General features: G+C 41.6%; 1 protein-coding gene across 1 annotated transcript in view; it reads right to left on the bottom strand.

Moving 5' to 3' along the window:
• The window catches only part of LOC111875055 (neuron navigator 3), a 132,192-nt gene that overhangs the window by 76,246 nt on the left and 39,972 nt on the right, over positions 1 to 15,974 (bottom strand). The window contains exons 5-7 of the mRNA XM_033755698.1: positions 9,556 to 9,734; positions 7,932 to 8,065; positions 151 to 271 (exon numbers count right to left, since the gene is read on the bottom strand). Coding sequence (XP_033611589.1) covers positions 151 to 271; positions 7,932 to 8,065; positions 9,556 to 9,734 — 434 coding nt within the window. The remainder of the gene's footprint in view (positions 1 to 150; positions 272 to 7,931; positions 8,066 to 9,555; positions 9,735 to 15,974) is intronic.

The following is a 15,974-nucleotide window of genomic DNA, read 5'->3' as shown; positions in this document are numbered from 1 at the left end:
CTAAAAATGTAGTTGAAACAATTTGTTTTTGCTCTAATCCAAAGTGATTTTTTGGACAGAAGGTAATCTCACATATTTTTATTATTTACTTCGATTCTAAGACCCACGTAAAGCAACCTCGTGAAGATGAAAACTGCTCCAACACACTACCTGGTACTTGATGGATGCTTGTCATGAGGTCCCACCGACCTGCTAACGGTCGGTATCAGCGAATGGGCAGAAGATGGACTTGTGGACCTGGAGCTGCACGCTGAACCGTTGAAGGAGCCTCCTGTACGCAGACATGAGCGACTGTACAAATTCGTTTTGTTACGACGGACAATGAGACACAACTCTGACCTTATGTCACAAAATAACAACATATGTTGACAGACATAACGCTAGTACTGTTAAAGCAACTACAGGGCCTCGAAAGAATTAACCTGTCCGGTTTCGAACCGTGACTCTTGCCGAGCCAATTCTTTTGGTAGAGATAACTCTTAATCATAAAAGTGTTCATCAGAATACACATCACATTTCTGGCAATAATAATAATAAAATTCAATTCAATTCAATTCATGTTCATTTACGTGCAATAACTTAACAGCACAGTGGCCAACTACAAAGTTAGCACGAGTATACTATAAGGTACAGAAAAATAATTAAAACAAAATACAAATATGACAAATAAATATGTGAGCATAAATCTAAAGAAGACTTGAATATATACATATATTTATGAATTATTACGAGTGTTGCTAATACTATTAGTAACTAAATACTAAGATAAGCTAACTGGGAGTGATAGCATAAAATTAATAACAATAATAATAATAATTCCATTCTTTATTATTTATGTGCCGAGTCAACAGCCGCAAGGCCAATTACAGACACTGCACAGTGCAGATACAAGTAATTACATTATGGACAAACACAACATAAAATCAAAGACTAATTAAAGGTAAGCACTGGAGGAAAAACACACTAATGCCAAGCAGCAAGCAAACAAACAAAGTAGTAGGAATAATAATAATAATAATAATAATTTAATTAAAACAAATCTAAGTTGTTATTGAGAACTGAAAAATGTGAAGTATATATATTTAGAAATAATAATAATTCAATTCAATTCATGTTTATTTACGTGCAAACTTACAGCTCAGAGGCCAATTATAAAGTTAGCACGAGTACGTAGAAGGGCTCAAAAAACTAACAAACAAAATAAGGCATTTTATATAATAACAATAAATTAACGATAATTCTATGAAAAATTAAATTTATAATTAATGAATAATAATAATAATAATAATAATAATAATAATAATAATAATCTGCGTATCTCATTAAAATGACAGTGGTATGACTCCAGCAGTCAGACACTGACTTTTCACTCCTGAGCCTCTGTTTTTTTAAATCCGGGGTGACTTCATGTGAGATTCGCAGTGGCACTGGAGAAATGTTTTCTCCGAGCTTCTTCGGATTTTCCCTGATAATCATCACTCCACCATTGCTTTATATTCATCTATCACCGGTGTCCGAGGTGTGCGATAGCCCTAACCAGGCAGCACATCATCACATCTCCGGTCCTTACGGTTTGGGTCTTCATATTTGATCCGGCACATGGAAGTTTACAGTGTAAGAGAGATGCAAACTTTAACCCCACTAAAATACTCGTATAACGTTTATAATCCGTGACTACCACGCCCTTCTATTTGGTCTCCACAGCTTGGGCTGAGTTCAGCCTGACCAATAGGAATATATGCCTCTCCAATCAGAACCAGTTTACACGTTGAAATTTGTATCTACAATATGAAAACCTTCTGCATCCACGTTGAGTCTGAGGTTCTTGCACCGGTGACTATGAAGAGTACAATCTTCTGGGATGTGACGCCGTGTAGTTCAGAGGTTCACTCACGTATCAGAGAAATGTACTGCCTCCATCTTCATGACCGACGATCAAGCTTAGCTTGATGCTCGCTTCGAGCTTGTTGCTTTCTGGAGTTTTTCTTTATTGCTATTTGGGTGGGACTAAGTCCCTTGTACTACGGCCACTTCAGGCCTATTGTACCAGCCCCTGATGATAGTTGAGGGTGATTGTGGTGCAATTGGTGGAATAAAGATTGCCAGGGGAAACCGAAGTACTCGGAGAAAACCTGCCCCAGTGCCACTTTGTCCACCATAAATCCCACTTGACCAGACCCGGGATCGAACCCAGGCCCCGGCGATGGGAAGCCAGCGATTAACCGCTTGAGCTATGGCGCAGTCACTGCTTTCTGGAGTTAGCAGGTCTCTACCAAACTACACGGCTTCACAACCCAGAAGATTGTAATGCTGAGTGTTCTTCTTTATGTCCTACTCTTTCCATTTGTGTGGGCAGCCTTTATTTTCAAAAATACATTTTGAAAAGCATAAAGGTAAATTAAAAATCGTCCTCTACAAAAAAAATACATTTCATGTACTTACAGACTGTGCAGCTACGTTTCTAACCTATCCACATACAAAGTTCCACAACCTAGCTCCGATGATTTATTACTTACTGTCATCAATCGTCAGCATATAAGGCTGTTCTTTTACTCATGAAAACTGTCCTAAAAACTATTAACGTCATTTACGACAACTGTGTGCGGGTTGTGTTCCAAAAGTAAATGATTTAGCTAACAATATCTCATACCGTAAGTGTATATAGCGTATCACAGATATAGGAATTTAAGGCCTACTCCCATTCCACGAGAACCATGGATATGCTATTGAGTTTAAAATGATGATTTCATTGACAAATTATGCAACGAAGCCCCAGTTTTATTCAGCGGGTGGCTTGCGGACAGCTACCCTACACTACTCGATGTATTTTTTTCCCCTTGGCACTACAGCCCCAGTGGGCCTAGGCCTACCTCCATGAATTTCTCCGTTCACTTCGGGTTTTCTAGATCTTACACAATCGGTAGAACTCCTTGGGCGGGTGATCAGCTCGTCGCAAGGCCTCTACCTGTACACAAACACAGAAAAACGCACACACACAAACTAAACATCCATGCCCTGAGTGCGATTCGAACCCACGATCCCGGTTTCCAAGCGAGAGAAGACAGTACATGCCTTAGACCGCTCGGCTACCGTGACCGGCCTACTCGATGTATGCTGGTACTCAAATCCCTGTCAGCGTTGTTACATATTAATACCATAGAAATATTATTTTACAAGTAGCGACTAAGTCCTTTTCTCTTTATATTGTTCCCTTTTAGCAAGTAAAGAGTTTGTGCAGAACATTAGGACTTAATTGCATTTTCTGCACAGTCGAAATGACTATACCTAAGTTAATTTCCTTTATTTTTTCTCTAGTAGGAAATTTTTGGCAACTAAAATAGTTTCATATGGCTTTGCACATAATTTTTAACTGATAATATTCGACAGTTCTATTTTAGTGTCACAGAAAGGCATTAATTCCCGTGTGTAACGATTAATTACATCTGTAGATCAGTAACTGTACTCTGAGACAGGTTACCGGTCATGGGAAAATCCATTGCTATTTTACCATTCCTTTACAAGAAAATATTGTGAACTGCAGACTCACTGGACCGAAGATATATCTGCACGACATAAAGTTGACAGGGGCACGCGGTAGAGTAGTTGGTTGAGGCACTATGCTACAAGCCGAAGGTCGCGTGTTTGAGTCGCAATGGAGCGGATTTCTTTCAATTGAACTCATCCTTCCAGGCACACTATGGCCCTGGGGTCGTCTCTAACAGAAATGAGTACCCGGAATCTTCATGGGGAGTAAATGGAGGCGGGTGCGTAAGGCTGACAACCTTACTGCCATCTGTGAGCCGATTGTCTAGATCAGCCGTGTCAAACATGCGGCCCCCATAGCCACAAAGTGCGGCCCCTCAACGTTTAGAGCTAATTGATATTAAAATCAATATTAAAATTTTGGTAGAAATATTTTTTGTAAAGACAGTTTTCCAACAGACCAGAAGACAGAAAGTCTCAAGCAGACATAAATTAGCAGGCTGCAGGAAATTCAATGTTTTGCTATTTCTAACATAATTTCTTGTTTAATCTCTCTTTTTACATATTGAAAAGCTGTTTGATACTTGTCAAAAATGGCATTCTCTTGCTTTTTAAAACTGTAAGATATGTGACTATAGGTAATTATATTTAAATTATTCCTAAATAATAAATAGAATTAAATTTCCTTGTATCAAAATCTAATGTATATTTCTATTTTGAAGTGCGGCCCTGGGCTATTACGTATTTATAGGGCTGAGGTGACCCTCTGTACAAGTTGAGTTTGACATGCTTGGTCTAGATAATGTGGGAGCCTCGACGTTTCACAACCCTATGGGCCTTCACGGCCTGTTACAAGGACAGTTTATTTATTTATTTTTTTTTTTACCTTTTACCATAAAGTTGATACATATACAATGAGTTTCGCATTTTTATTACGGGCCGGACCGGAACGCATGTTGTATACAGGATGTTGTTGCGTAATATGCATCGGCCTACCATGACAGACGATCTGGCCACGTTAATCCCGAGCGACGACTGTCCGGACCGGTCCGGACGGTGGTACTAGGAACTTTCCCAGCTTCACATTCCCCTCCTGTCTACGGAAGAATACACACCGCTACTTGATACGCGAAATCAAAAACCTGAGCGTGTTATGTGATTCCTTTGTCAAATTCGACGTCAGTGATGCAGACCACAGAGCATCATCATCATCAGTGACGGCCGCCTGCACTCCACCCACAATCTCCCACAAACAGGAAAATTATCCGCAATTTCCCTCCAACACTCAACACAAGGATGGCGTGACTGCCCTCGAAAATCTGCTCTCTGATGTCAGCTAATATTCACTCAGCTCATACATAACCTTCCCACCCAGCTGACAAGATTCACTTAATTTTAAATATCAAAACAAGAAGTTTTGGGGAAGAACTAATTATCTACTTTCCTTAATACTATACGTACTCAGTACTATACGGACGGCATAGAAAAACACGCGTACAACAATTTTTCTATTGTGTGTGTATTCGTTGCAGCGGTAACGTCTTTTACCGAGCAGTTGCCTAGAAAAGATAGGGGGGACATTTACCGAACCGTAGCCTAGCAATGACAGTGGTGCACATAACGACACAGACTGATGGGAGGGATTTATGAAGTAAGCCGTTGAGATGGGCTTAGTTGCCATGATATACATACCAAGTTTTATAAAGATTGATTAAGGCATTCAGCAGTTGATAGGCGGGGATATACAAACACACAGACAGCACGGAGATCGCATAAGCCCAGTGTCATTATTTCAGAATAAAGAAAGTTGGCTAATGATGCTACGATTTATCCAACGATGAGAAAAGACCACTGGGTCTTGGCGATGCAATGTGTGGCGCGATACTGCAGGCAACACCACTACAGTATAAACAGCTAACATACGAGTACAATTACGATTTGAAACATAATTCTCCTAACCTTAACAAATGAGGAGACAGATCTGTTCTTATGAGAAGAAACAGAATTATATTGGCATAACTGCATAGTGTATTATGGAGGCACCGTTTATCTCTTCTAAACAATCACATGAATATATGTGATAATGATGTAAACCATATGCCAGTGAAAAAGTTCATTAACAGCTTTGGCGGACAAATTAAAATAAGTGCAGACTCCATTCTATACAGACCTTGCGAAAATGCATTTCCCAGTGGAGTTTCAAGTCATATCTAACATGCTCGTATTCCTGTTTGTTTACTTGTAGGGTCTGCTATCAACGTGACTAATGGCGCCAGGTACACACGCACACACAATACAAACATCGTATTACTTGTATTCTGTTACTGATAACATTTACTCAGATATATCTTCTGTCATTCTTGGTCACGTGAATTCAAACAGCGGTGCAGATACTCCACCTACACGGACCTATGAAATGACCGCTTCGGTTGCGCTATGATACTGGTTTCGGGTAAGAGCTCTCGATATGGTTTTATGAACTAATCTACATGGACAGCTTCTACGTGCTTATTTTGGAAAGGAAAGAAACCTTGTCCTCGTAAACTAAGTCATATTCCATGTTAAATGTTTACTACATCGCACATACCCCATAAAAAAGTAAAGCTATACCTGTAACAGGCCGTGGAGGCCCATAGGGTTGTGAGATGTTGAGGTTCCAACATTTTCCAGACAATCGATCCATAGATGGCGGCAAGGTTGTCAGCCGTACGCGCCGGCCACCGTTTACTCCCAAGAATATTCCTGGTACTCATTTCTGTTAGAGGTTGAGTCGACCCCGGGGCCATAGTACGGCTGGAAGGATTAGGTCAATTTAAAAAAATCCAATGACCTCATCGGGACTTGAACCCGCGACCTTCCAGCTTGTAGCATAGTGCCTCAACCAACTACGCTACCGCTTGCCCCCACATAGTTATTTTAAAAAAGTATCAATATTCACAGCATACACACGACACACTGAAACGAAAGACTACTTGTTCGTTCGTGACTTACTATATAACTTACTGATATGTTGGGATTTTGGACTTTGTCCATCGTCCTGGTTTTTAAGATAACAAATAAAAACACGACGTTTCGGAAACTGGATCTGTTTCCGTCCTCAGGTGAAGGAAAACACCTATTCAGTTGGGTCCCTTAGAAAGAGCTAGCCTCAATCACTGGACCCAGTGAGTGATTCTAAGGGACCCAACTGAATAGGTGTTTTCCTTCACCTGAGGACGGAAACAGATCCAGTTTCCGAAACGTCGTGTTTTTATTTGTTATCTTAAAAACCAGGACGATGGATAAAGTCCAAAATCCCAACATATCAGTGTGTTATACACCATCGTCAGAATCCTATAGTAACTATATAACTTACGTTCATTAAGACATGCTTACACTGCGGTCCGGAGTCCGACGACAACAGTGTGAGTGCGGCTGAACGCGTGGTGCGTAAGCAGAAAGACCAACACCACCTACTCGTATTCCACTTCAAACCACATAGGTGGCCTTGGAGCGAAGAAAAATATGGCCATGGGTCCGGACGGGGCCCGAAACCAAGAATGACTGTGCTGGCGAAGGTCAGCTGTAAATTACTGCTCTGCTCATGCTAACGCTCTACAGTTCGTTGCTATTGTAACCAGAAACTGTCTAATTTCAGAGCTTTCACTCACTCTTACACAACCTTTTTAGCTTACTTTCCTAAAGGACGCTTATGCGATCTCCATCATGTCTGTGTGTCTTGTATCCCCCCCCCAATAGCTTTTAAATGTTTGAACCAATCGTTATGAAACTTGGTATTATATCATTGCACCTGAGCCCATCTCAACTGCGTACTTCATAACTCCCTCCCATCAGTCTGTGTGTCTGTTGGTGTATCCCTCCTTTCGGTGCTAAGCAACGGTTCGGTAAACATGTTCCCTAGACAATGAATACATGCAACAATAGAAGAATTGTTGGAGCAGTAATTTTCTATGCGGTCCATATCTTATCGAAGGACAACAGTCTGTGTGTCTGAACCTCCCATCGTTGCTAGGTAACAACTCGTTAAGGCGATCTCGCGGGAAAGAGGAATTATTGGTGGCGTCGTTTTCAATGCGATCCGTGACGTATCAAAGGAAAGTATGCAATTAGTTCTTCCCAGAACGTTCTGTTATATACACAGATGGATAAGCCGATAATTAGACACCATAGGCCTAATTAATCACACCTGCAGAATCCTATCTATCCAACCCGTCCAGTAAGCAATAACAGTGCTTTAATCAAGTGCGAATACGTTCGTGTAGTGAATCGGCAGTGAAGGAAAAACTTCCTTAAACTGTATCGACATACCCTGAATCCTAACCGGCGTCCTGCTTTACTGTATCAAATCCGAATCCCTCCAAGCCGTCGTCTATGGACCGCGGCAGTGGACGTATTTTGCTGCGCCATTCGCGTTTCTCTTAGCTATTTCTAGTTAACAGCATTCGTACCTTGAGGCTGGTGATAGGCGCTTCCCGGAGGAATAGTTGACTGCCGGCCATCTTCGATTCCAGACAAACGGGAGCCCGCAGGCAACGGAATGCTCGTCGCATTGCTGCCGTGCTTACTGATCGCTGAAGGAATCCTGGAACAGAAAGATATTCCTCGGTCTTACTGTCATTTTCTTGAACTCATCAAATTCCAACGAACATACAGAACAGAGTTATGAAAATGTTTGCTATGAACGCCACACAGAACAAATGCTGCACTGGTACAGTGTTTCCCAACAGATTTTGGGGGTTTCATGCTGGACTGAAAATCGCCGATGATATAGTAACCTCATTTTTATTTTAACGAAGCGACTACATACTGATCTGGTTTAACACGGTGCTTCCTCCTTCCATCCACTTTGCTGCTTGAGTGTGAGGAAGTCAACGTGAAATTTAACGTAGGTCGCTATATCCCTCAGAACTGACGAGGAAGAGATGTCTTACAAATCCTAGACCTTGGAATATGACAGATTAAATTATTTCATATAACCCCGTGGATAATTTATAATTGCGATTATTATCGCTAGTGATTATAAGGTATCTTTGATTCCAACACTAAACAAGCGAGTTTATTTCTTACTGTAAATAACTGAGTTTAGACTGTTATTTGTGTTGTGAAATTACAGAAGGAGTAACAGCCCATGTAAATGGCGTGAATTCCAGCTATGCTCGTCCGCAAATCAGAGACGGTTCAGAACCATCTGTATAGGAAAGAGATTCTCCATGTAGGCCTACAAAGCCCACCTACTCTACGAACCAGGGTACATTCTGCCTTGTGTGTAGGCAACCTTACTTACTTACTCATGGAGCTGAACCCTTCTGGAGGACCCGGCAATTCTGCAGCTACTCAAGAATGTCCCAGCATTTTATGGAACCCGAAGGTTCATCACCGTGTTCACAAGAGCACTCCACTGGTCCATATCCTGAGCCAGATCTATCCAATTCATACCATCCCATCCTCTCTCTCTAAGATCCATTCTAATACTGGCCACCCACCTACGCCTTGCTCTTTCATGTGGTCTCTTTCCTTCTGGATTTCCCACCAATATCCTATACGTATTCCTCGTCTCCCCCATTCGTGTTACATGACCTGCCCACCTCATCCTTAGATTCATATCATCGGCGTAGACCAACAGCTGATGTGTCTCGTTTAATTGCAGTCCCACCTGGTTTCCCTGGACCCTGGTGTAGGTAACCTTATCGAAGAAAAATTATACGTAGTTTTTTTTTTTAGTTTATTGGGATGGAGTGAGACTGAGTCCACTTAGCACGTCGCTTACAGTTTGAGCAACTGTACCAGCCCCGGATGATAGTGATGTATGTGAAATAGGCGGTAGAATGATATTTTGGCAGGGGAAACCGAAATAGTCAGAGAAAACCTGTCCCAGTGCCACTTTGTTCATATAAATCCCACATGACCTGACCTGGGAAGCCGCAACTAACAGCCCGAGCTATGGCACGGCCTTTCCCCAAGTAGATGGAGTATATATACAACAGACCATATCGTCGAACTTTCATGTTACCATGCCAACAAAAAAGTTACACGGCTCTCATGTGCCCAGTTGATCAGGCTGTATGATCATACCTCGGCATAGCTTCAGACTGTTTTATGAGATGCTTCTGGTGCTGCTTATGCCGCGACAGAGAGAAGAACAGACCGAGAATTGCCTTCAGGTTCCCGTGACGTACATCTTCAGGTTGGACTCCATCCACACTCACCCCCAGCTCTCCCAGGCAAGCGAGGCATGCCCTGATATTGTCGATCTGCAGGAAGAAGGTCACTATACAACTTCATGAACACTGAAGCATTCGGAACAAGCAGGTGGTGCCCTCGCCAAACGTCATATACAGAGCAGAAGTAATCCATAAGCGTTATTCTTTTGTATAACTCAAGGCCTTGACGTTAATTTGCTGCAAATACAAAATATATTATTGCAAAGATAATCACATTACATGTACGCCTTATTACACTGCATGGTCATAAAACAGTTTCTGTCATATTTCATTAAATGTTAATCATACTGAAATACATATACAGAAACAAGTGTACAGCTGATTAAGACCTACGTTTTGTGTCATGTATCAATTTGTTTTGTAGTAAGAAAGAAAGAACGAACGAAAGAAATAAACAAAGATAACAGCGTAATTGAAAGAAAAAGGGGAGGAAGAAAAAAGGAAATTAGATAAACAAAACTGAAACATTCGTTGTACACTACAGTGCATTGCACATATGTAGCATGAATTTCTGACCCATAATTTGAATCATAAATGCTTAACGTTTGTGATAATATTCTTATCTGTAAGTAGACCTAAGTGTCTGTGTCAAACAGAAACCTATTTAAACGTTAAAGAACTCAGGTTCTTTGAGATTCTGTTGCAAGCAAGTTTGACTGTATCAGAATCAAGTGTCATGGTGCTGCTACTGATGGAACGTAAATGAACGTTATTTTTCTTTCGAATCTCATCTTGGTACTAACCTTGGTGGTAAGGACGTATTAGTCAGCTATTAGGCGAGACACTTCAAGGTTCTTAAATACCATGAAGGGCTACATACAGTGCGTATCTACAAAAATAATTGCACTAAAACATCACATGAACATTGCTCATGCAATGTTCCTATTGTCAAGAACAGTAGGCGTAGCAATGTGTGACCTGTTCTGTCACCCACCAAGGAAAAGTGTGTCCAAAGTGAGCCACAGCACATTACGGTGCTCAAGCAAGAAGATGATTACGCGTCTGTTAACACTGTGTTTCCATTGACATCTACAGTTTCTGAAAACAGACTAATCAACTTGTTTTAGCTTGAATAAAGGAAGTGAAGAAGGAAAGAAATAACAAAAGGAAGTGAGAGAGAGAAAGAAACAAGCAAAACCAGATTTAATGGATCATTTCCGAGTTCCTGCCTACAGATCCAGAGGTCCCGGGTTCGATTCCCGGCGCTACCAGGTTTTCTGAGAAGTAGTGGGTCTGGAACGGGGTCCATTCAGCCTTGTGAGGATAACTGAGGAGCTATTTCAATGAAATAGCAGCCCCGGTCTAGAAAAACGAGATTAACGGCCGTGGGGATCCGTTGCGCTGACCACGTGACACTCTCTATCCGCAAAAGTTGGCACTAACTTCGCCGACAAGCGGCGGTCGCTCGGTCGGTATAGTTCGCTTGCGGAATACAGACGACGGAGATATCCGCGTGTCTGCCCCCCCCCCCTTTTCATTAACGATGTCATGAACATAAAACCACTAAGCCACAACACTTTTAAACTTTTCATTTCCAATCATGAATAGCACCAACATGGAGGTCGAGGGATTATGAAATGGGAGCTGCACCACGCAGAGTCCTGCAATACTACATATCCAAACAAGTAAGTTACTTGTAGAAAGCTTGGCCAACGTTAGCATAAACACACATTTAAGCTAATAAAATAAAAGAACGATTATTATTTAAATTTATAATAGTCATGCTATATAAATGAAGAGTTGTACAATAATCTTACTTAAAGTAAATTTCTAATAAGATCAACGTCATGCAGAAACCGCAATAATTATAGTGTTGCATTGCACCAGGGTCGAAATACGTTCCATAATTCAGGCAGAAGGGCATTTGAAGGATATATCGAAGGAATAGAAAGACAGGCCAACTCCGGCTTTGCCAAGGCAGGCGGTTCTGAATTGTGAATTCCTCTGCCGAATACACGTAAGTGAAAATCGATGCCGACGACTAAACAGACGCCGGGATCGAAGTTGGTTCCGATAATGACCATGTGATATACTGTGAGGACAATTATGACAACGTAACGGTAGGAGCTCATGCGTGTACGGCATGTAGAAACAAAAAAAAATCAAATTATTTTAAAGATATGTCGCACTAATCTCGTGTACCTTAACCGCACATAGCCCGAATGGACAGTTTAACATTCTAACCTAACCTTAACTAATCTATCTCAGTCTAACATTTTAATCTAAAGTAAATTTATTTAATTCTTACCAAAGCCTATGTCAACTCAGTGTAAAGCAGCACATGAAGATGAACTGATTCATGCAATCGCACGGACGCAGAAGGAACTGAAGGAATGCAACGTCAGGACAGAAACGCCTTTACTGACGCAGACATTTCGGAATCAATAATTGGTTTGTCAAATACATTTCAGAATAGAAGGGAATAACCACGTCCATATTAAGGTTAGCAACAATGCTGATGCCTAAACCGACATGGCGTTGGAGTTGGTGCCGATGGTGACCACGTGACTTATAGCGAGGGCAAAGATAATGATATAGAACTAGTGACAAGAGCGCAGTCGTCCTTGACATGTGGAAATTAGATGGCATTAAACAAAATTAGTATTATCCTCAAGAAGAGGAAATGAATTAGCATATACGTTGCCACGGAGAGATTGATTCTCGGAAACCAACTGTTTACGGAACACGGTTTCCATGGATACGAAAACTGAAAGTTGTAAACACCTAGAAACCAAACCGTTGCTTCGGAATTAGCCCACGGTTACCGAGATTAAGCATTCGCGAGGAACAGTAATGGAACTCTTGGAGTTGGTGATCTCTCTTCGGTTCTCTGGCAGTTATAAAAGGGAGTTCATTCGTGCATTCAATTCAGTTACCTACACAGTGACCCTGCGAATTGTTGGAATCGACGAAAAGGGAAGTCTCAAATCTGAGACAGTAAAATATGGTCGCGAGTCCCAAGGAACTCGGACCCGAGGAAGACTGCGCTAGCAAGGACCAGCAGCATATATAAAAGACAGACCCGTCCTCTCGTCAGAGAGGGCGCCCCAGAAAAACAAGACCGTAACTGTCAAACGTAATAAATATCTGGTCATGAACCTCTGGAGGGGGCTCGAAACCGAGACTTACTTACTGACTAACTGACAAAGCGGCCTCCGTAGTCTAGAGGTAACGTTCCCACCTCATGACTCGTGGTACGCGGGTTCAAATACNGTCGTCGAATTTTTAAGGGCGGAAAAATTCAGGGAACAAGTCCTCCGGGAGGGACTTTAAGCTGTGTGTCCCGTGTCGTAACTTTACGGCACGTAAAAGAACCTCATATCCCCAAAGGGGATCACTGAGCCAAATTCCAGGACGTTTCCTGCCCAACAATAGCCTCTAAGGCCTCTGATAGATGGGGGAAACATTATACACACCGCTAAGCAAGTGGCCGAACTCGCTTGCTCGGCGGGACTGATGGTACGCACCATTTATCGGTAGGGTAAAGAGACTGGTAGAATATCATAGAGGGAAGCACAATAGATCAAACTGGTCGTGGTGCATGGGGAAACCCACCCTCTCTAAATAACTAACTAACTACTGGCTAACTGACCGTTAGTTGCAATGTGACTTTGACTTTGATTCAATTCAGTTAGAGATTCATTCGTAAGAGACTTCAGAAGGTAGTTCAATACTTGAGGATTCAGCTGTGAAGTGTTAACCAGACAAGATTCGTTACCAAGCAACGATTAGCAAGCAGATACTGAAGACGTTATTTTGTGTACTATAATTACAGTAATCCTTAGAGTGTTATAATTAATTGTAGTTACGACTTGTGAGTATCCAGTAAATCTATTCATCTAATCCAGAACCCATTATTATTAGTCACGTTAACCCAGAATACATGACAATATTATGTTAGTTTTGTAGGAACTTATATTCGGAATAAGTAATTAAACATTTATCAGTATTATTTATTTGTAGAATATAATTCAACATATTTTGATTTAATACGGGCCTTAGCATATGCAACGTAGGCCTACACGGCTGTCATGAAACTAAAACGTCAGAGAAAGAAATTGGAGCGGCATACCACGACAACGGCTATGTAGACCAGTTCGCGCACTGGTGTTACCTGGGTCTGAGTAGTGCTCACTATTCTTTGTGTCCAGAAAAATAGATCCAGTATTTCACGATAGTCACTTATGTTTTGTGAAATATTTTGGTAAACACCGGGAGCGGCAACAGCCTCGTAGCTATGCTGTGAGTGGCGGTGAGGGGAGGTCCATTCCAAAGATGAGTATTACTAGTGTGCGTGTGGTAAAGCAGGTTAAGGCAGTGGATTCATCAGTGGTACGCAAATTAGACAAGCTCTCGTCTTCAGATATGAGCCGAAAGCCTGAACATTTTGATACGAACGTTGACAGCCACGAATTTGGGAGCGGAAAAAAAAGAGTACTCTTCTAGAAAATGTTGACGGCGATCCAAAAAAAAACGCCGTGGGCTCTTTTGTCTCTATTACTGCAGTATATCAGAATAGAGTATAACTAAACTATAATAAAATCGAACCATTTGGAACCTTCTCTTGTTCGATTTCTTTCGGAAGATTTCGTGCCTGTAATAGTCACGAACCGTCAATTTCGGGGGAGGTTTTCCATTCGATTATATTCGTTTCGTTCGATGTAGTGTGCGTCGGTCTTGAGGCATTAGCCGGCAGCCTGTTCTTGCAGCACAAATGTGGCAAACTTTCGTAGAGAACAAAGACGACTACAGAGTGATGGGATTTCCGCAAAGTTGCGTCACCAGTCGTTGCGTCACGGAAATGGACTGCAGCCTGAAAACTATAAGTGTCGTGAAACATTGGCTTCTCACTGATCCATCGTACAGATGCAAATGCTAATCACGGTCCGGCTTCTTAATACTGCCAGACACCGCATTGTACACCGCAGGAGATTGGTCTAGAAGTAAATACCGTGAAAACTAAGTATATGTTGTTGTCTCGTCAACAGAATGCAGGGCAAAATCATGACATAAAGATAGGAAACAGATGTTTTGAAAATGTGGCACAGTTCAGTTATTTGGGAACAACGATGACAAATCAAAATCTGATTCAGGAGGAAATTAAGAGGAGACTGAACTTCGGTAATGCTTGCTACAATTCAGTCCAGAACCTTTTGTCCTCTCGTCTGCTGTCTAAAAACATAAAAATCCGAATATACAAAACTATAATTTTGCCTGTGGTTCTGTATGGGTGTCAAACTTGGTCTCTAACATTAAGGGAGGAACATATACTGAGGGTGTTTGAGAACAGGGTGTTTAGGAGAATATTTGAAACGAAGAGAGATGAAGTGAGAGGAGGTTGGAGAAAACTGCATTATGAGGAGCTTCATAACTTGTACTCTTCTCCAAGTATAATTAGAATGATGAAGTTAATGAGGATGAGGTGGGTAGGACATGTAGCACGGATGGGGGAGAAGAGGAATGCATATAGGATACTGGTGGGAAAGCCAGAAGGAAAGAGACCACTGGGAAGACCAATGCGTACGTAGGTGCACAATATTAAAATGGAATTTAGAGAGACAGGACAGGATGGCAGGGATTGGATTGATCTTGCTCAGGATAGGGACCAGTGGAAGGCTCTTGTGAACACGGTAATGAACCTTCGGGTTCCATAAAATGCTGGGAAATTCTTGAGTAGCTGAAGAATTGGCGGCTCCTCAAGAAGGGCTCAGCTCCATGAGTAAGTAAGTGAGTAATGATTAGTATTAGTGATCAAAGAAATAAAGATGGAAGAGGCTGACCCGTAGCACGCATGAGGGAGAGACCTCATGGAAGAAATAGGCATAGATGAGAAGATGATATTAAAATGGAGCTTATGAAATGGGATATGGGGACAGGGACAATGTTATTTTCGTCTAGTTCAGAATAAGGACGGATGGTTGGATTTTGTGACCACGGTGTACACTCAGTAAGAGGCAGAGGACTTCTTAACAATCTGTGCGGTAATTAATTTCACAAAGACAGCTCTGGTTCATGGAGTTACGTATTCCCAGCTCCAAGTACTGGCATGGGAAATGTGATTTTATGAAGTCGTTACAACTTTACTGCAGATGGGGCTGACCGAATGCACCTTCGTTCGGACCTCCCATAGCGTGACCACGTTTCTGTTTACTTGTTGGGTAGTTCCTGATAGGGGAAAACACAGACGTATATACAAATACACACAATGTTTCAAGTCGAACTTAATGGCCCTGTCTTTTCACTCCCGAAATTAAAAAGAAATGATTACTG

Source organism: Cryptotermes secundus, unplaced genomic scaffold, assembly GCF_002891405.2.
Source record: "Cryptotermes secundus unplaced genomic scaffold, Csec_1.0 scaffold1491, whole genome shotgun sequence".
Classification (NCBI taxonomy): Eukaryota; Metazoa; Arthropoda; class Insecta; order Blattodea; family Kalotermitidae; genus Cryptotermes; species Cryptotermes secundus.
The sequence above is the reverse complement of the archived record's forward strand: the minus strand, read 5'-3'. Positions and strand labels throughout refer to the sequence as shown.